We start from the raw sequence: 20,991 nt of genomic DNA, 5'->3' as shown, positions 1-20,991 counted from the left end.
CTCATGGTCTTTTGTTGTGCGCTCATCAGAGAAGCTTTCGTCTGCACTTGCCCTCTGCTCAACAAGGAGGTCTGTTTGCTCCACAAAAGCGCCTATTCATTTTGCTCTATTCATCACCACTACTTGATTATTCATAATCCGTCCCTCTGACAATGTTCAGTTCAGCCGGTTACACTTCCCGTCCGCGCTGTTGTGAAAAGCTTTCTACTTTTTCATGACTACCGTATTTTCCGGACTATAAGTCGCACCGGAGTATAAGTCGCACCAGCCCAAAAATGCATTATAAAGTAGAAAAAAACACAGATAAGTCGCACTGGACTATAAGTCGCATTTTAACTTTCACAACCTTATATGACACAATCATAGCAGACTGTTTATCTAATTGTTGCAGGGGCCAAGAAAGGGGAAAACTACCACAAAGCAGGTTACGAAGATTTATTAATACAAAAACCCCGTCATGAGTAGAATAAAAATGTTGACCGTATCAATGACACCACAGGAGCATGCAGACAAAAAAACCACAGTTCATGCACAACAATAAAAAATAAAAACATGCAACGTAACTGTGATACACAGCACTCGGTGGGATACGGCACCCACCAAAATAACATGCGGGGTGAAACCTGAGGGAAGTGACTAAAAAAAATGACAAACAGAACAGAGGGTAAATAGTCCGCTCCTGCACTTGATTAGTCAATCACGCTGGGACAGCTCCGTCAGGAGCGGACAAACAAAGTACAAAACATAAACTTAAACAGGACAGCAGGGCACAGTATTCCAACACTAAAAACAGAAGAAGCACCATATTAAAAACATTTGATAAAAAATAATTTACCATTTGTTTAAAATATACCTCTGCTGTGATAAAAGTGTAAAATACCTGGTGCGTCGCAAAACCTCACGCCCAGTCTTTAAAACCCCCAGAAAAGCAGGATCTACCTCTGCCGTGATCCTGTCATACAATAAAAAATAAAACATCAAGCACTGCTTAAAAACATCATCCACAGGTAAGGATAACAGCAGTCTTACCGCACTCTTTGCTCGAGCCAACTCACGCTGCTCTCTGAGCTAACCGGCTTTCTCACAGGAAGCTAGCGCCATAACAACCACACGTCAACTTCCTTTTTAAACCCCCTGAACAATGGGTATAGAGACACCTACAGGTGACTCCCGTTACATCTCTTCCCCTCAAAGTGCATCGTCGACCCGACGATGTGGGTCCACCGAGACCTTTGCTGACATAGGCAATTTATGTGGGTTAGAATGTTGTCCTGCCGTTTTTCGGGTTGACTTCCTGGGCTCACAAACTAGTGGCCTGTCAGCTTCTTCCGTGAGCTCCTGACCTTGAGGAGGTTGTATCTGAGGTGGTACCTCCTCATCGTCCACATTCAATGAGTCATCCAAATGGAGCTCAACACCATCATCAACACCACCTACGCCCCCCTGTGCATGCTCCGGAACCTCCCCCTTCACTGAGGCTTCCCCCGCTGGCTTCCTCTCAGGGACATTCCGTAGCTCTGCCCTGTGAACCTGTCGCAGGGGACCGTCCTGACCTGCAGGGGCTACCGAATACACAACCCCCTGTGGAGATGGCCGGCGAACAACCTGATAGGGAGTTGGGTCCCAAAAGTCCTGGATTTTATTCCTTCCTCTAACTCCATGATTCCTTGTGTACACCAAATCACCCTCCTCAAAATCTGGGGCCAGACACTGACCCTGCATTTTCAGGTCTCTTTGCGCCCTGGTGTTTTCCATCTTCTGCTGCACTGCTGCATAGGCCACAGCTAAGGAGCTCTGGTGTTCTTCAAGCCATTCGTCTAAAGGAAGATCATGCTCCATTTCACTTCCCATCAAAAAGTCTGCCGGCAACCTCGGTTCTCTGCCAAACATCAGGAAATATGGGGTCATACCAGTTGATTGATTGACAGTTGTATTGTAGGCAAATGTAACTTGAGAAAGGTGGCGAGGCCATCTGCGTTTCTGCTCAGGTGGTAATGTCCGTAAAAGGTCATGCAGCGTGCGGTTAAAACGTTCACATTGGCCATTGCCTTGGGGATGGTACGGGGTTGTGCGGCTTTTGTCAATTTGATACAGTTTACAGAGTTGGTGCACCAGATTACTTTCAAAATTCCGCCCCTGATCCGAATGAATGCGGGCTGGGGGACCAAACAGTTGAAACCAATGTTTCACCAATGCCTCTGCGACAGTGCTAGCTCTTTGATCTTTTGTAGGGACCGTTTGTGTATATTTTGAAAACACATCTGTCATCACCAAAACATTCTCCCTGCCATCAGTAGCCGGATCCAACACGGTAAAATCTATCGCCAGAACTTCATGAGGTCGAGAGGCTTTCATTGAGCCCATAAAGGTCTTAACCTTTGGTTGTAATGCTTTTGACACTACGCACCTCTCACAGCTCCTACACCACTTCTCCACATCCGTATACATGTTTGGCCAATAATACCTCGACCGAATCAGCTGCAGAGTCCGTTCGGTACCCTGATGGCCATGATCGTCATGTAAGGAGTGAAGAATGGATTCCTGCAAAGACTGAGGCAACACCAACTGATTAACTTCTCCCTGTCCATCTGAACTGTAAATGCAGCGGTAGAGCACTAACTCATGTTCCCGGAGACGCTTCCACTGTCTTATCAATTCCCTGGCCGGTTTACTTAACTCGTGCCTCTGTCTAGCATCTGGTATTTTACCCCTTTCCCAGTATTTCAAGAAGGGGCCAAGGACAGGGTCTTTGTGTTGTAACGTGTAGAGGTCTGAAGGAGACAACCCAGGCAAGGTACTTATCTCAGCTTGCACCCCTAAAACCCTCTCACTTCCCAAAGGCTCAGTTTCTGACAACTCCAACACTGGGTGCTGACGCGACAATGCATCGGCATTGGCATTTTGGGAACCTGGGCGATATTTGATGGTTAAATCAAATGCTGCCAGCTCAGATGCCCACCTCTGCTCTGTAGCCCCCAACTTTGCTGTTGCCAAATGACTTAGCGGGTTGTTATCAGTGAACACCGTACAGGCATTCCCCACCAGATACTCGCGAAACTTTTCAGTGACTGCCCACTTCAGTGCTACCAGCTCCAACTTCATGGAACTGTAGTTGTTCATGTTCTTCTCAGCAGGCTTCAAGCTACGACTTGCAAAAGCCACGGGGCGCAGCTTGCCCGCATGCTCCTGGGACAGTACAGCCCCCAAGCCGGCATGGCTAGCATCTACCTCCAGCACAAAGGGTTTCTGAAAGTCTGCATAAGCAAGAACAGGAGTAGTTGTTAGAGCAGTCTTCAGTTCCTGAAAGCTTTGCTCACACTCTGTGTCCCAGAACTCATCCACAGGCTTTTTCGGCGTCTTACCCTTTCTTCCAGGAGGGAGGAGCCTAGCCACCAAACGGTTTAATGGAGAGGCAATTTTTGCAAATCCAGCAATAAACCTTCTATAGTAACTTGCAAACCCCAAAAACGATCTGAGGTCGGCCAGGTTAGCTGGTCTTCTCCAGTCACGGACTGCAGCTGCTTTCTCTGGGTCGGTCGACACCCCCTCAGCAGACACCACATGGCCCAAGTACTTCACCTGTTTCTGAAAAAACTGGCACTTTGAAAGCTTTACCTTCAAACCCTGCGCATCTAACCGGGAGAAAACTTGATCCAAACGTTGCAAATGTTGTTCAATGGAAGAGGAAAAAACGATGACATCATCCAAGTACAACAGCACAGACTGAAAACGACAGTCCCCAAACAGTCTGTCTGCTGTTTCTTTATTCAAATGGTTGTGAATCAGGAGCAGACGAAAAAATGCTGTTGAAAAAACGACTTAGGCAGTGACAAAGGTCCTACAGTCGGTGGGCCACAAGCTACCTGCTTCGGTCTATTTCGATACCTCCACTTGCAGAAAAATAACTCCATGGACATCTTTGTTTTCCTCATATGAGCTGGCATCTGACTCAAAACTGTATGGCTGCATCCATCAATACACTGTGGGTTAGGAGCAAGGGATGAACAGACAGGGAGCAGTGTGACAGTGTGAACGTGGGGGTAGAGCTACAAGCATGCTGCCAAAGTGAACCATGTGTTTTTTTATGGGAACCAGATCCTCCCTGGTCTGGCCGGCCTGACCAGGAGAGAAAGGACAGCAGACCCCCGGAGCCTAAGCAAGGGGGCCCCACTGCATCCCCTAGCACCACACCTCCTGCCACTGCCCCAGCCAACGGGATCCCCACAAGCCAGACCGTTTTAAGAGGACCCTGGCGGGTGAAGACCGGCTGCCCCTCCCCGATCCCATCTGTGTATGGTGGTTAGGGTGTGCACTGTGGAGTGTGTGTGCTGGGGGTTAAAATGGGGGGTTTCTGGTGTGGTGGCATGCTCCACTGCTGCCACACAGTAGAGCCCCCCCACCCGTGGTCCCTCTGTGTGTGGTGTGTGTGTTGTATGTCTGGTGCCAACATGTACTGTGTAGTGTTAAAAGTGAAAATTAAAATGGGGGGGGGTCAAAGAGAGACAAGCCCAAGTGTTTGAAGGTGACTAAAATGCAGGTAAAAGTGGAATAGAGGGCGGGTGAGGCCCCAAAGACTGTCACCCCGGTGAACCTCGCCAGCATATCCCACCCATCCAATTCCCGGAGCCCTAGGTGCAAGTTTGCATAATTTGTTAGGGTGGGAGTGGGAAGGAGCAGGCAGATTGGCACCCTGGCTAGCCAGGAGGCGGCCAGCCAGCCACAGACAGAGGACGAGCCAGTGGGTCTGGATGAAGCTTTTAATTTGTTCCCCTGCGTTTTCTTCTGGCATTTCTTGTATTCTCATGACCACTAGGTTATCTCGCATTGACCTGGACTGAAGATCCAGAAAGGTCTCTTTGATCTTCTTGTTTTCAGTTGGCTCATTCCATCAGCAAGGGATTTTAACCGACTCTTTCAGCACTGAGTTCTCTGCAGTCAAATTTTTCACTTGCTGCTTGGAGAATTCCAGAGAATCCTTAAAATCTTGGAATACCCGATGAGGGATCGCCAGGAAGGTCAAAGCTGAATAACTTAGCATTGATGCTAAGAAGCATATCCTCTGCATTGGACTCGAACTGCGTCTTTGGTGGAGAAGCTCCCGAGGATTCCTCCGGACGGCTCTGCTTGCTGGAGAAAGCAGACTTGACTGACTGGGTGGTTTTTCCCATGACGAAATGCTTTTAATGGTCGTTGATGTAGCGCGTCAGGCTGGCTGGGTCATCCTAGCTGCTCTCCAGGACGGTCTTGATTTTCCCTCTTTAGGTAAAAATGTAACACTGGATCAGCGCATTTATTACAAAAAATGGTGGAGAAAAAGAGATGTTGCATGGTTTGTTTTAGTTTTGAGGAGTAGATTATCTTATTCCACCAAGGTCAGCGTCACTGCTTCATGCAGTCCTGCTGCCTAGCCTGTTTGCCATTTTTGTTGCATTGCTGATGTTAGGTTGGGGTTGTGAGGGTCTGTAAGCTAGCGGAAGAGACTGTAAACAGATGGATGACGGGAAGTGGGGTGGGGTTGCTCTGCGCCGACACTCCCGCCCACAATTCAGAGGTGAATTACTAATGAACTTTCTATGTCCTAGAAAATTATAAAGGTTTTTTGATTTGGGCTAAAAACTGCATAATTAAAATGTAAAGACTACTGGGAACACTTTTACAATAGATCCAAAAATGTTTGGAGTGGGACTTTAAACACATTCCTATATTTATAAGGGAGCATATTTTGACTCAGCTTGAGAGCAGACATTTGTTTTATTTCAGGATGCTGCTAAAAGCTCTCATCTCAAACTCACAATGTGCCTGTGTGAGTGCAAATCTGTGTTTCTGCTCCTGCATTCACTGCTATTCACACAAACGTCCTGTCCTCTGGTTTGAGCTCTTCTAAAGGCTTCCTTTACAAATTCATAAAACTTTTTACCTGGATTATTTTATTTTGCTTCTTTGGATCTTTGCAGTTTTATTTAATAAACCCTGAAGCTTCATACCTGAGTTTCCTGCACGTACTTGTATGGAAGCCATTTTTTTAAAATACATTTTTAATAGCAGGAGAAAAAAAAGTCACACATCATTAATTACAGGTTGGGAAATAGAGGGAGAATATTTACAGTAATTACAGTCATTTAAACACAATCTTGAAACAGGAAATCTTTAAGGACAACAGATCTTTTCAAAATCAAAGCTGACAATGCAACTACCTTGTAGAGACAACTCAGTTTAAAACAATATCTGATTCTATTTTATTAATTTTGGTTTTAAGGTAGTAGTGGAAACCAAAGAGTGTTGAAACCAGGTTTATTTTTATCAGCATCAATAATTATACATCTGTTATGTCTCTGTCTTTTAATCACTGCAAATTCAGTTCACTTAACCGGCAAAACCAGCTCTTTAGACTCCATGAAGGAGAATATACATGTTGTTTTGAAAGGTAAATGGGCTGAAAAGGAAATCTGGAAAAGAGAAATAAATAAAAAATGACACCTGACGGGCTGAGGCCTAAGAGAAGAGGAGAAAGGAGACTCAGAATAAGAAATTAAAGAGACATAAGGACGTGCACTTTGCTGCACATCCTCCAAAACACATTGCTATGTTTGTACAGGTGGATGCAGCATTGAAAAAGTTCATCTTTGTTATCCATAGAAATGTATATTGACAGCAAACGCACCTTGTTTTAGTAGACAGACAGAAAGACTGAGTTGTTGTTTGAAAGCTGAAGAAAGCAGGGGGAAAGAAAGAAGAGGTTTGGCATTGGTCTGCAGCTGCACAACCAGACTTGATCAAACTATTGAAACCTGTTTATGTTACTGTGGGAAAAGATGTTTTCAGGTGTGATTTTCAGTAGAAAGGACTGTGAAGAGTCGCTCACTGTGGGATTCAGTGTTGCTGTGAGTGGACTTGTGTGTGCAGCATGGTGACAGTAAGAGTCATGGATGGAGATTATTCTAATAAAGGCGTACTGTGAGGTGTTTGAAGGTGATTAGGCTCTCTGTCCCACATGCTGATGTTAAATCTGACAGCATGCAATTCATTTTTTTCATTCAAATCTGACATTTGGAATTCATTTTTACCTCACTCGTTTGCTTTTCATCCTTCAACATCTTTCAACTGTTTGTGTTAGCCTTTGGTTCGTCATTTTTTTCTGTGTTATTTTTTCCATATTCCCCAAAGTTCTTTTTCAAAATAATTTGGTTTTCCAAACCCACTGCTCAAACTGCATAGAAGAGTGTAGAGCTTCTGGGCTTACGTACTGGAAATAATTCCAGAGATCAGTTTGACATTTGCAAAGTGTCAAACAAGAATGCATACAAGTTTATACATGTCGTATGTGTACATTTTCTTATGCCGACTTTTTGTCTTTATACTTTCACAGCAACAACATCACCCGTTGTAGCTCAGTTAAGTTTTAGGGCAAACATTTCATATATGGGCTTTTGTTTTGAAAGTTTTTTTACGTGAGAGAAGACAGCACTGGCCTTTAATGCTTTTATTGACAAATTGGCAGATATAATTATTTAAAAATCTGCTTACTGCTCAAACCTTTGCTGTTTTGGGTCCTGTTCTGAGCGAGGTGATTTTTTTTATTTAATTGCTGTATTTAAATAGGTTTATTCAGTTCATTATTAAAATAAAAGCCCTTTCTTGACTTTTTCCTAAAGTATCCTTGTTCTGGGAACCCATTGAAGTTTTGCTTTGTTAGCTAACAGCCAAATCTAAGGATAGTCACCATGGCAGTGAACCAAGGCAGGATTAAGACCCACATCCCCGGGCACTCAAATTCAGAAGGGCCTTTATGAATTCCCACTTTTTTATTCTTGCTATTTAAATTCATTTATGCAAAAGTGGATAACCCAATTAAACTCACCAAGGCAACATGGTAAAAAAAACTAACTCTAAAAAAAAGATCATATTAAAATAAAAACAGGAAGTCATTCAATTGTCACCTAAAAGTGGACAGATTTAAGACTTCAGGGCCAATGGTCTTCAGTGCAAAACAACATTAACCTAAAAACAGGTAACACAGGGCCTGATTTACCAATATCTCAAAGAAAGAGCACAGAATTGCATGTGTACACAAGATTACATACTTGTGCTGTTTTATGAGGTTTTGCACAGCATTTAAGTGAGGGTTTAGTGTGCGGTGCAGGGTGAGGTAAATCAGTGCAGTGCAGAGCAGTGAGAGAAAAAAATCCAGTAATTCATTTCAAGTTTGCACAAGATTTTTATACATACAGACCTTAAATACTCTTTGCTTCTCGTATGTTTATGCAAGCATGCGGTCGGCCCTTTGACATCGGGGGCCCCTGTGGGGCCAGCTGTGGACAATAATAGTTCATCTAAATCAGAGCAATGTATCTTATGTGACCTTCCTTTTATCACTTGACTGAAAAAAAGCTCTTGCTCCTGATTAATCTGCCACTTTTCATCCCGGGTAAACAAGCACAGACAATCTGCATGTAGGCACACTTCACACATAGACACATCCCGCAGGAATACTTCAAAGAGTGGCTCAGATCACAGACAGCTTACTCCTGCCTGGCTGCTGTCTGATAAGCACTACGGTTGGAACTGCGAGCGCTGCAAGTAATACTGGATGGTTCAAAATCACCTCTGGTCTTAGGTATAACCTATTGCTCAGGAAGGGAGAGAGGGAGGTTTCCCTTTTTCAGGGCTAAAGGAGTGTTGACACTTAGAAATGATCTGTTTTTCAAAATAAATGTTAGTGTGGGCTTGTTTGGAGCCTTAAAAAATGTACCATAATCAATAACTGTTACATTTAAACCAGAGATAAGCTAAAATACTAAAAATATTATCTAATGTATGTTGGTTTTGGTTATAGGTGTAGGTTCATTAATGTCTAAACATTAATGTCTTACTTTTTATTGTTAATACCTCATTAAAAATAAAATGACCTGACTATAATCAAAAAGTCATAATCTGCAATGATTGTCTATGCCTTCATTAAATATTGAAATAGGAAATACCGGTATTTTAAAACTATTTACTTTTTGGTTTACATGACTTCCTTTCAAAATAAATTACACCGTGTATCACACAGGATCAACTCAATGCAGCAAATGTAGTAGTAGACAATGAAAAAAAAAACCAACAGTTTATTTTGCCGTTTATCACGCATCTCAGCCAGAAACTTGTAAATTGTAAATTAGAGCTAATAAAGTGACCCTTATTTATTTTTTTAACCATACGGTTAAACATCCTTAAAGTAGTTCAAAAATAGAAAATCCACTTTATAATCTGGTGCACCTCATTTATGAATCAGGTCATGTTTACTGATTTCTAATTGATTTTATGTGGTACAGGATGCTCAAAAATCTGTCAAATGTTTAAGTCAGAGTTTGCCAAACCATGGAGACAAACTGCTTGACGGATTGCTGGAGCCTTACAGAGTGAAATGTTACTTCACTTTTTTTTAGGACTTACTTACTGTTTACTTTGCGTGTACTTTTTAAAACTAAAACTTTTTATTTTTCTTGAGCTGGAGAGCCTCAATGGAGTGGTGAAAGGGCCACATGTGGCTCCAGAGCCGCAGGTTGCAGACCCCTGGCTTAACAGCATAAAATGGGCTACCATAAAAACACTCTTGTAGAAAATGCCAGTTGTGCTTTTCAGAACTATATGAATGCTGTGGTCATCCTTCCCTCCCATGGAAAAAAGACTCTTCTTAAAAAAAAAAGAGTCCTTCATTCCATAGTTCTGATAAAAACAAAAATCAAAGGAAAGGTAGATGTTGGTTTTGGCTTTGGTACATTATTACACATGGCAGGTTTGATCCTTTTAGGCAGACGTCATTTCTCCAAAAACCCGATGAGCAATCTGTAAAATATGGGTCATGTTAAAAAAAACAGGTATTAATTTAAAAATGCTTGAAAAGAATTAAAAAATTGGCTGTGGAGCTTAAAGCTTAAAAACAAACAAACTGCAGGCTGGTCATGTGTACACTGTGTGTGTTCGTCTTTGTGTGTCATCCCCAGAGATGAATGCAGGTCTCATTAAGATTTCTGTCATGCTTCAGCAGTGCCCGCAGCATTTTATCTGAAAGCACAACTGAGCGACCGGTCAAACCACTCAAGACTGAGGAGTCAAAAACACCTCGATGTGTTTCTGTTTGCAATGTTTGAACGTGTTCTTCGTTGGGGGGAAACAGTTCGGGGCAAGATGAAGCTGTTAGAGCATCTTTGTGAGTACTTGAGACTTTTTTTAAAACAGAGATTCAAACTTAATTTGAAATTCTTGTCATGTAGAATATCGTTTTAACAAAAAGCTGAGTTTATTTGGCTGATTTTTACAGGGATACTTGAAACAAAGATCAGGAACTGCCTGTTCAGATTTACTTTTATTTTGAAATTCCACATTTGATTAGGTAATACAAAATGCAATTTTTTGGAACTAGACATTAAAACTGCTTTTCCCAACTTTGGCCTATATGATTTAACAATATTAATAACTGCTAAATAATTATTAAATAACTACTTTTAAAAATTAAGTTTCATTCTGAGGTTTTGACAAAAAATGTTGCTGTTATTTTAGATGAAGACAACTGCTGTTAGCCATTATGCCGTTTCTGATAATTATGTTCCAGTTCATACAAGCCCTTGAAGAAAGCAGCTTAACAGTTACTTTCTCTGCTGTTGTCATCTTCTTTGCTATCTAGATGTTATGGCTTGTTTTTGCTGTTGCATTGTTTGCTTTGGTGTATTTTTATGAAAGTGCTGCAGTTCATTTCAACTCAGTGTCTGCAAGAAATAGAGAATAATTATTACCAATTTCAGAAATTCAATAAAAAAATATAAAAAGAAAGAAGTCTTCATAATGGTTATAATTGCTGTCTTTAAATTTATTTAAATATTTTTAATATATATATTAGAAATCTGCTAAATAAAACCAATTTGTGTTTTTGTTTTTTTTTGTTGATGTTATAACATGATATTATATATTATATATTTTTGAGACAATTCAAACCAATCATTCACAGAGTATTGAAAACAACACTTAAGGAGAAAACATTTTTTTATATAATTGTACTTTCCATTTTTCTTTTAATCAGTTAGTGGGTCTTTTAAATGTTGCATTATAATTAACCATTGTGCTATCTTAGATGACCTCACCCTTACATTGACGTGTTCTCCCTACCATGACAAAGGTGGATAAAGGTGGAAAGGATACCAGTGAAAATCACAAATCATTGAAGAAAAAAGGTTCAGTGCACTGTCTAGTGGGTCTATGACCCAACTCCCAATGGTAAAGTGCCTAGGATAGCACAAGGGTTACAGAAAACATGTAAGGACTCCTGTTTATGTAATTCATAATTGCTGGGGATGTATAATCTCTCTTTTTGTTGTCTATTCCAAATAAAAATACAATATGCAAAGCAAAAAAATATAGTGGGACTTACTGAGAAGATCTATATTTTCTTACATAAATCCAAGTTTAAGTCCAGTAATAGGAATTTTGTGGCCTAAACATTTAACGTATTTGAACATCATTCTTATGGAGCTTGTTTATGGGGTCATGAAGAGTGGGAATGGATCTAATGTGTGAAAGTTGCTTCTCTAAAAGGGCAGTAGATCCAGGAAAATGGATGCATTGAATAAAAGGATCATTACTAGGATCATTACTCTAACATCAATAATTAAATTGATGGGACGCAGAAATCTCCTGTACAAAATAAAGCAAATAACTCACTTCTATGTCCTATTTGGATTTTATTGATCTAAGCATCCTAAAATAAGTGAGTTAAAGATTGTGTGGTGAATGCTGAGATACTGAACATGCCTGCATGCCATCTTTGGAAAGCTTCCCACTTTCTGACAGACGCCGCCTCTGCGATCACAGAGCTGTTGAGAGACGGCTATCCTCTCCAAGCTGCTGTCATTGTTTTTGGGCTTGGTCCGGTCTCACATGCATTACAGATCTCCTCCTCCCACTCAGTCTATTTACAGTGATATGTCAAAGTGAGCGTGAGCCGTGAAGGCTCATGGATTGAGTGGATTTTTTTTCCCATGATGTGGTCCTTCAGACTGGGGTATCTGTTGGAGTTAACTCTCTTTGTGAGAATCATTTTCTCTTTAAGAGCCTCCCTGAGGCTCAGGACATGTCAAAACAGATAAACAACTGTGGCGGGCTGCTCTGTTGATCGAACCGAGTGTTGTGTGATAGTTCAAACAGCACAGAGCGTGTGTGCTGCAGTCTAGGCAAGGCAGGTTTATTCCTGTCAGTCTTTGTGGGGCAAAGGAGCGTGACATTTAAATCTGTTGAGGAGAGATGATTGTGTGTGAGTTTGTGGACTCGGGCAGCAGGAGTAAGGCTTTTTGGGGTCTGACAGAAATGGAATAAATGTCATTGCTGCGTTCATACTTGAGTCTGAAGAGGAGCCTCTTCTTCTATTTTGCCTTCTCTATCTCACTTTTCTGTCTCTTCCTCTTTTTCAGATAAGTTGTTTGGAAAGCGTCTGCTGCAGGCCGGGAGGCACATCATGTCTCATAAATCTTGGATGAAAACGGTGCCCACAGAGAACTGTGATGTCCTCTTGACATTTGCAGGTTAGCCTCTTAAAGACAAGTTTTTATTTAGAATGTTGCAAATCAGTCCTATGCCTAAAAACATACTTTCATATTTCATTTCAATTCAGTGATTACCTTGAGATTACATGTTTTTTTATATATTAAACATATTATATATGTTATATAGATTATATATGTTTTTTAAAGTCTCAAAATGTAAAAAAATCTTTCAACGGGTTAAGAAAATGGTCTTACCAAGAATTTCTTTTTTAAGAAAAATATTCTTGAATCAAAAAGATGTGTTTTTTAAAGTAAGATTATTTAGCTACAGAAAAACTTTCATGATAAGAATATTTTTCTTGCAAGACTGAAAATAAGACACTTTTTCCTGAAACAAGTCTTTTGAAACCTTCTTAAGATTCAGTTTTTCCAGTGTACATTCAGTAGCAAGCAGGAAATAATTTTGTCACTCCCACAGCATTACACATACCTGCAAACATGTTTGTTTATTATAGAATTCCTCATTTCCTATTTACACCTGAAAGTAAAAGCTTTTTCCAACCCTAAATGAATAGTCAAATACTGCAATATATAGAAAAATTCATGATTGTTTTTTTTTTATATTTTCTGTTTTTATGCAAATATTTAACATGTTATTTCATTTAATAAAAGATTAAAAGAAAGAATTTGAATCAAGATAAAAAAACTACCTTTTATCTTTTTATTTTATTCATTTAAATTGATGTAAGAAAAAGCCATTTGTTTATAGATTTGAATAAATAAAGCGTCAGACACTTGGAATTTTAAAGAAATGTTAGTTTAGTTGACATTGGATTGAAATAGCTTGCAGATCAGGTACCAGCTCGCCCCACCTGTGAGAGGGGGGGGGGGGGGGGGGTTCCAGTTTTCTACCTTGTTGTTTACTGAATGTGGGTCAGTAAACAGCAGGTTGAGATGTTTTTTATTCTTCATCTGAATCCTCCAGTTTATTACAGAAGCTGTTCATCTGCTGTGACACAGACTGTGGTAAAGAAAACAAGTTTTTTTCAATTGCTGACAGTCAGCTGTGAATGAGGCGCAAGCAAATTCTGAATGGTTATGAAAAGCAATCTTAAAAGTAAGTCAAGGAAGACATTAAAAACCTACTTATCATGTGGCATTTTTCTGATGATGGGGAATATACACTATATAAATATATACCGTATTTTCCGGACTATAAGTCGCACTTTTTTTCATAGTTTGGCAAGGGGTGCGACTTATACTCCGCAGCGACTTATATTAGAAATAAATTGAAATAAATACATTGTTAACCCTCCTGTTATGTTCATTTGTGAGGAACAGAGATGATGTTCCTGGGTCAATTTGATGTATGAGGTATGTTAAGTGTTAAGAGGATGTTAAGTGACTCAGAGAATCAGCAAACTTTTTTTTACAGTAAGATCTTGAAGGCTAACAACATAATATTCTATTTTCCAATGATTTCATAGATTCAGAAATGCAATAAAAGTGAAAACTGTTTCTACAAATACAGGATGAAAACAGAGTATTAGTTGGCCAATGATGCTTCATGAAAGGAATAAATAAATAAGTTTGAGAAAAAATTACTGTGAAATTATTAGATAAACAGTCTGCTATGATTGTGTCATATAAGGTTGTGAAAGTTAAAATGCGACTTATAGTCCAGTGCGACTTATCTGTGTTTTTTTCTACTTTATAATGCATTTTTGGGCTGGTGCGACTTATACTCCGGTGCGACTTATAGTCCGGAAAATACGGTATATAAGTATTTCTATATTCAAATCATTGTGAATCAGAGGCAGACGCAACAATTATGTTTGAAAAAGAGCTTATTTGTAATGTTGAAAATATGCTGGGTGGATCATAAGCTTTCTGCTCCACTACATTTTGATGCATCCACTTGCATCCTGTACGTCTTTGCTTTCCTCGTCTGGATCAGAACTGTACGGCTGGATAGTTCCACTTTTGTTGCACAGGTAATCGTAGGATGGGGTGTGAGCTAGCTGGAGAGCATGTAAACAAAGAGCTCTCATTAACGGGAAGGGGAAGGGGTCTCTCACCGGAAACGGTCCCTCCCACAAGAGGGGAATTTCTAATGAACTACTGGAAGCTCTCCAAAAAGAACAACACAAAACAGAGATACTAAAAACGGCATAATCCTAATTAAAAGACCACTGGAAACGCTTTTAAAATAGATGAAAAGATATTCAGAGTGGCTCTTTAAGGTAAAAAGTAAGAAGCTCTGAACAAAATCCCCAGAGAACAGAAAAGCTATAAGTAGTTTATAGCTTTAGTTTAAATAGACACTGTTGTTCTTATTGTATCTGCACTATTTTATCTCAAATGATGTTTCTGTCACAGAGGTCATTCCAAAATAACAAAAATGAAATAAGATTGAAAACATGTGGCAAAAAGGACTGTTCAATAAAATTAACTTGGATGATCAACTGTTTTAAAAACTCTAATCAACAGTGCTTCATTCCCAATTATTTTATTCATGAATTAAAATAAAAGGAAAAGAAAAAAAAGATCTCTGCCTATTTCTGCATAGGTGTAGTGAAGGAAATCTGTGTTTTTCTTGCAAACAATAATGCGTGGGTATGGAAAAAATGTATTTTTATTTCTTATTTCCTGCCACAGACACTACAGATGACCACACGTTACTATGGCTACTGAACCACATCCGGCTTGGAATCCCAGAACTCATCATCCAAATCCGACATCACAAGCACACACGAGTCTACGCATTCTTCATCACAGCTACATACGAGAAGTAAGAGATCTCCTTAAATAGGAGTTTGTTTCTTCTGTTATGAACCAAGGTTGTTGTCCTTCGGGCTGCTGTGCTTTTTTATCGATTTTTTATTTATTCAAACAGCTGTTTTCCTGATAAAATGCAAACGACAAGGTTTTTTTTTTTATGAGACATTGAATACCATGGCTTTGTGTCTATAAAATAAAACCCAAATAATTTCTATGAAGACAGTTTTCCGAAAATTGCTTATAAATGAAATATTTGCTTTCTGTTAAATGTAACTTTAAAAAAAAATAAAAGAAGTATTTTTGTAAAAAACATAAATACATAAAATGAAAAGGAATAATTTTCACTCTTCAGCTTTGGAGAGTAAGACAGTAAATGATTATTTTATATCAATTAGCAAAAGTGTTCAAAGACTCCGGGTGAACTCAAATGACAACTCTGACTGTTGCAATATTAGCCAAGCCTTGCAGCATCAGCTTTAATTTGTAATGAGTTGAAGCTGGTAAAACAGGAACTCCTGTTGTAAAAGCACCTTTCTAAATCAATTCCCTCCTCACCTTGAGGCAGAATGTAGGCAAGAAGCTCCAAGAACTTCCCTCCACCCACATAAATAATATTTAGCTGGAGATGTAAAGACGGAAATACGCTTCCTGTTTGTTTCAGACAGAAACTTTGGGTTTTATATTTATCAGCAGCCGCAGCAGGCAGAGCTGTTTCTCTGTGAATCATTATAAACCAATGTCATACACCTCTGCTTTTGGATCCAGCGCTGCAGGTTCATACAAGCTTTGGTTTAGAGCCTATGGCCAAATGTGTTGGGATTTTACATTTTACCTGGTTATACTCCTAGAACTGTCTGCTTCAAACAAACAAAGATTTCAAATGAAGCCTCTGGAAGGGTTGAGATGATTTTAGGAATATAAACCAAATCATCAGAATTCTGTGGCTCATTTCTTTCTTTGACAGCCATCAAGACTTCTTCAACTTTGAATTAAAGTACACGATTCTTGAGAAAAAGCTTTCGCTTATGAATGGATTTGAAAAAATATGTAGTCAAGAGGAAATGAGTAGAATAGGACTGCAGGAGAGATAGAAGCAAAGAGGAAGGTTTTTTTAAGGAGTGGACTTCTTTGTAACTGTGGTTTAAATAAGGGGTTTAAATAAAAGGAAAATGATTGCTTTGTGACCTGGTAGCTGTCTGCACACACCCACACACACACACACACACGCACACCCACACACTAACACACACACATACACACGCTATCTGCCAGCAGGCGGGTAGACATACATTTAAAAAAATTGGAGTGATAACACTAAACATATTTCACATCGGAAAACAGCTGTTCCTTTTACATTTCATGACTGACATAAATATAAATGGATGACATAATATAAATTATTTGCATTTTTAATTGCCGCTATTAAGCTTTGTCTACTATGTGGGATTTCTGTGGAAGCAAATTAATTTAAAAGCAGTTTGAGATTTAAGATGGTAGAAATATTCTCGTTGAGAGGTCATTTATTAACTGATAAATGCAACTCCAACCTAAATAATTCTGTGATTCAACATCTTTGTTTATTTCTAACATCCATTCCTATGTCTGCTCTGAGTGGGCACTTCCTGTTCTGCTGATTTTTCATTCAGTCATATTATTTCTGAAGGATATTTGCTAAATTAGTGTAAATCTCAGGAGCCATGCTCCGCCTCTGCGCCGTTTTCCCATTTGCAAGGTGACTTTGTCCACGAGGCCTTCTTGACTGCATCTCCATGACGACTAAACTTGAATTGTCCAGCCAGAATTGTGTTTGGCTAAAAAGGAGGGATGTTTTGGCCACTTTAATGACCACGCACACCGATGTTTTCACCTGAGAAAGAATCCTTCATTTTTGAAGCGCTGCACACCAAGCAGAAATCCACAGTGACAGAGAGGCTTACGCCTCAAGTTTCTGCTGTGCTGTAATCCATCGTGGAGCTGTCTGTGCTGCGCTGCAAGCTGCTGCATGATGGAGGGATGCTTCACTCCAGCCTTAACCACGTGCATGTGAAGCATGTGAAACTGATGGTCTATGTTAGATTGTGTTGCTGTGTTACTATGTGATCTGTGTGGAAGGCTGCTGGGAAGGACGGAAAAACGAGGGGAAAAGAGGAAATGGTGGAGGAAGAAAAAGGGACGGAAGCGGAGCGATGACAATGAGGCTGCAGAAGTGAAGGAGACTAGGAGGGGCTGGCAGAAAAGAGGGTGACGAGAAAAATAAGCTTGAAAGAGCAGAGAAGCTGATTCTGAATATACTACAATTATTTACACTTTATTGATTTAGCAGTTAGATCAATACAAACAAACAGCAATAAAAAAGGGGTTCGATTCTCAGAGATGAATGCATGTGTGGGGTTTCAGGTTAAAGTGTCTTGCTCAAGGGCAGAGATTTCTCCACTGTAGATCCTAATTCTAAATTACTATCATCCCAGGCTTATCTTTCTATTAGTAACATAGTAATGAAGCCAAATTAGTTTCTTTCAGCATTTTATAAACCGCAATTCCCTATTAGTAAAAGTTATATTTAGTTACTGATTTATTGTAAAATTTGACAATTTTAAAGAATTAAATAAAACAGCTGAGTTCAGTCAATGTTAAAATAGAAAGAGGAAGGTCAATTCGGATTTGCAGAGCTTTCAATGGTTAGATTGTCAACATTTGCTGGCTAAATGACCCACTCTAATGAAAAAAATGTGGTTTTGGTGTTTGTAACATGGCATTTTTGAAGGACACATATTAAGAAAATTACACTGCATTCCAGAGTATTTCTTTATTCAAATCGTTGTGAATCACAAGCAGACAAAAAAATCTTGTAGTTGTTATGTAGAAACTACAATGGGCTGGCAACAAGCTCTCTGCTCCATTCTGATGCATCCACTTGTAGACAAACAGATCCATGTGAGTCTTTGTTTTCTCATCTGACTGGCTCTAAACTGTACGACTTTAAGGACCCAGCAGTATATATGCTGAAAATGCAGTGGACATATTTGACTGAGAATTAAAACTAACTTTTTCCGAATGTTTTTATCCTAAAAAAAAGAGTCTCACTTGAAAATGTAAGAATGATTGTTATCCATTTGAAAGAAAGCAAGTCTGATGTGAAATTCCAGTCTCTTTCAGCTAAGCTCTTCTCTTATGCATGTTTCATGGTGTCGCCACAGGTTAAACCCAATAGTCAGCTAAAACTGACAACAAAAGATCCTGGAGATGCAGAATGCTTAAAAAACTCTTGGTGTTCCTGCAGTTTGCTGAGAGGCGCAGAGGAGATGGGACTGAGGAAGGCGGTGAAGCCCGAGTTCGGTGGAGGAACGCGAAACTTCTCGTGTGAAGAGGACTACATCTATGAGAACATTGAGAGCGAGCTGTGCTTCTTCACCTCACAGGTCGGTGTCTCTCTCTGTCTTGCAGAGAAGCAGATAACAAGCTGAAGTGAGTGTTTCTGACAGAAAATTCTCGTCTTCTCGCTGCAGGAGAGGCAGAGCATCATTAAACACTGGCTGGACAATCTTCGTGCCAAACATGGGGAGGCTCTTCATAATATCACCTTCTTAGGGGGCCAGCCAATCAGTAAGTGACAAGCTTGAGGAACAGACTGAAACTCATGTCTCATGTGTGTTCACTGCACTAGTCGTTTTTTAAAAGGCTTTAATGATTTGTGCTTTTGTGTGACCATCTGCAGTCCCGGAGCTGAGAGCCAGAGGTGTGATCCAGCAGGTGTTTCCTCTCCATGAGCAGAGGATCCTCAGTCACCTCATGAAGTCCTGGGTCCAGGCTGTTTGTGAAAAGCAGCCTTTGGGTTAGTTTTTCACATCTCGTAAAAACACTGGATCAGGCTTTATTTGGACAAAATCAAAAACTGTTATTTTCATATGTCCTGTGTTTGCAGATGATATCTGTGACTACTTTGGGGTGAAGATTGCCATGTATTTTGCCTGGCTGGGTTTCTACACCACTTCAATGTTATATCCTGCTGTGATTGGCTTTGTGCTTTGGATGCTCACCGAGTCAGATCAGGTGACCAAAGATCTTTTATTTAGAATTAAAATGTATCATCATCTAGTCCCAGTCAGACTTAAAGTCCCACCCCAATCATCTTATGATCTATTGTTAAAGTGTTCACAGCGGTCTTTAAATTCTGATTATGCAGTTTTTAGCCAAATCATGAAACTTGTGTCGTTTCCTAGGACATAGTTTCTGCAGAGCGGCATTAGTTCATTAGAAATTCCCCTCTGAGTTGTGGGTATGGACAGTTGGTGCAGACTTAGCCTCCCCCCATCATTCATCGGTTTACATGCTCTCCTTTTCTAACTGCATTTTTTGCATTTAGTCCTTATTTACCAACGATTTGAATAAACAAATACTCAGAAAGACCATTGCATGCTTAATTTTGTCTTTATGTGTCCCCCATCCATTAGAAAAAAGCCTCAAAAACATGTTAAAAATGCCAAGAGCAAAATTTTCAATAAAATGAGTGTTTGATGTCCGTGTTCTGGATTCCATAGACAAGTCGTGACATCTGCTGTGTGGTGTTTGCCCTGTTCAACGTGGTGTGGGCCACTCTGTTCCTGGAGCGGTGGAAAAGGCGGAGCGCTGAGCTGGCGTACAAGTGGGGAACGCTGGATGCACCTTCCGAATCCCTGGAGGAGCCACGGCCTCAGTTTCGGGTGAGGAAAGCTCTGATTCCTCTCAACTCTCAGTCTCACTCCTCCTTGCTTTCATGTTCAGTCATGCTCTCTGTCTGCAGGGAGTCAAGCGCTGCAGCCCCATCACAGGATGTGAGGAGTTCTACTATCCTCCATGGCGCAGGCTTGTCTTCAGGTGGCTGGTCAGCCTGCCCATCTGTATCCTCTGCCTCTGCTTTGTCTTCCTGGCCATGATCATCTGCTTTGAGCTGCAGGTCAGTTGACTGTCAGCAGCTGTCTAATGCTTTTCAGGTCAAGGGTAAAAATGTTAAGTTCTGCAGCTCTGAAGTTTGTCATTGGCCTTTTTGTATTTTGTGCTCATATTTCATGTTGATCTGAAAGGAGTTTGTGATGGGAATCAAAGAAATGCCTCGGCTGGTTCGCTTCATCCCTAAAATCTTGCTGGCTATCACTGTGACTGCATGTGACGAGGTGTACAGGAAAATCGCCTGCTGGCTAAACGACATGGGTGAGGGTCACGCCCACAGCACAGCTTCTGTTACTCGAGATAACCTTTATTTAAAACTAAGTGTGTCAAATTAAAGCATAATAGGGATTAATTACTTACAGACAATTTAGTGCGTACATTTTTTATCGCGTTAATCCTATTTTAAATCTAGAATCTAGTGCAGTTCTCTCAGAATCTGAGAGATAGTGCCCATCGAGGTGTCTGTTATAAATTAAAGCACGAAGTGGAGGCTGATCGCATTAGATGGTTCTTTCTGCAAAGTCCATTAATTTCTGATAATGGACACCTCAAAGGGCATTATCCCGCTTATATCATGGTCACGTATGAAAGAACTAAATATTAAATCAATTATTAGTACTTTAATCTAGTTTTTTTTAGGTTTAGATGTTTTTTTTTAACAAAAAGTGGACTATTCTATATGCAGTGTGACGTGTTGTCATGGTAATGGCTACAGAGCCTGCACCAACCTTGCTCTATTTTTTTGTTGTCCTAATTTTGAGACTTATCT

The 20,991-nt window shown here is 40.2% G+C and overlaps 1 protein-coding gene and 1 long non-coding RNA gene across 5 annotated transcripts in view; one reads left to right on the top strand and one right to left on the bottom strand.

The window, feature by feature from the left end:
- The window catches only part of ano8b (anoctamin 8b), a 43,244-nt gene that overhangs the window by 11,877 nt on the left and 10,376 nt on the right, over nt 1–20,991 (top strand). For 2 of the 4 annotated variants that reach the window (XM_023954273.2, XM_023954274.2), the window contains exons 2-10: nt 12,444–12,554; nt 15,174–15,306; nt 18,577–18,715; nt 18,803–18,899; nt 19,012–19,128; nt 19,219–19,346; nt 19,835–19,996; nt 20,077–20,229; nt 20,357–20,483. In XM_023954273.2, coding sequence (XP_023810041.1) covers nt 12,444–12,554; nt 15,174–15,306; nt 18,577–18,715; nt 18,803–18,899; nt 19,012–19,128; nt 19,219–19,346; nt 19,835–19,996; nt 20,077–20,229; nt 20,357–20,483 — 1,167 coding nt within the window. Of the gene's footprint in view, nt 1–10,037; nt 10,193–12,255; nt 12,314–12,443; nt 12,555–15,173; nt 15,307–18,576; nt 18,716–18,802; nt 18,900–19,011; nt 19,129–19,218; nt 19,347–19,834; nt 19,997–20,076; nt 20,230–20,356; nt 20,484–20,991 lie in introns of those variants that run through there. The other 2 variants (XM_020702410.3, XM_078946617.1) reach the window with 2 other exon arrangements.
- On the bottom strand, nt 421–3,727 carry LOC144992038 (uncharacterized). Its single transcript, XR_013655769.1, has 3 exons — nt 1,030–3,727; nt 881–952; nt 421–783 (listed from the first exon to the last, which is right to left on the bottom strand). It is a non-coding gene; the product is annotated as an uncharacterized LOC144992038 (long non-coding RNA).

This window comes from Oryzias latipes, chromosome 4 (genome assembly GCF_053564925.1).
Source record: "Oryzias latipes strain Hd-rR chromosome 4, Olatipes_Hd-rR_3.1".
NCBI lineage: Eukaryota > Metazoa > Chordata > Actinopteri > Beloniformes > Adrianichthyidae > Oryzias > Oryzias latipes.
This window is presented reverse-complemented; position numbering and strand designations above follow the sequence as displayed.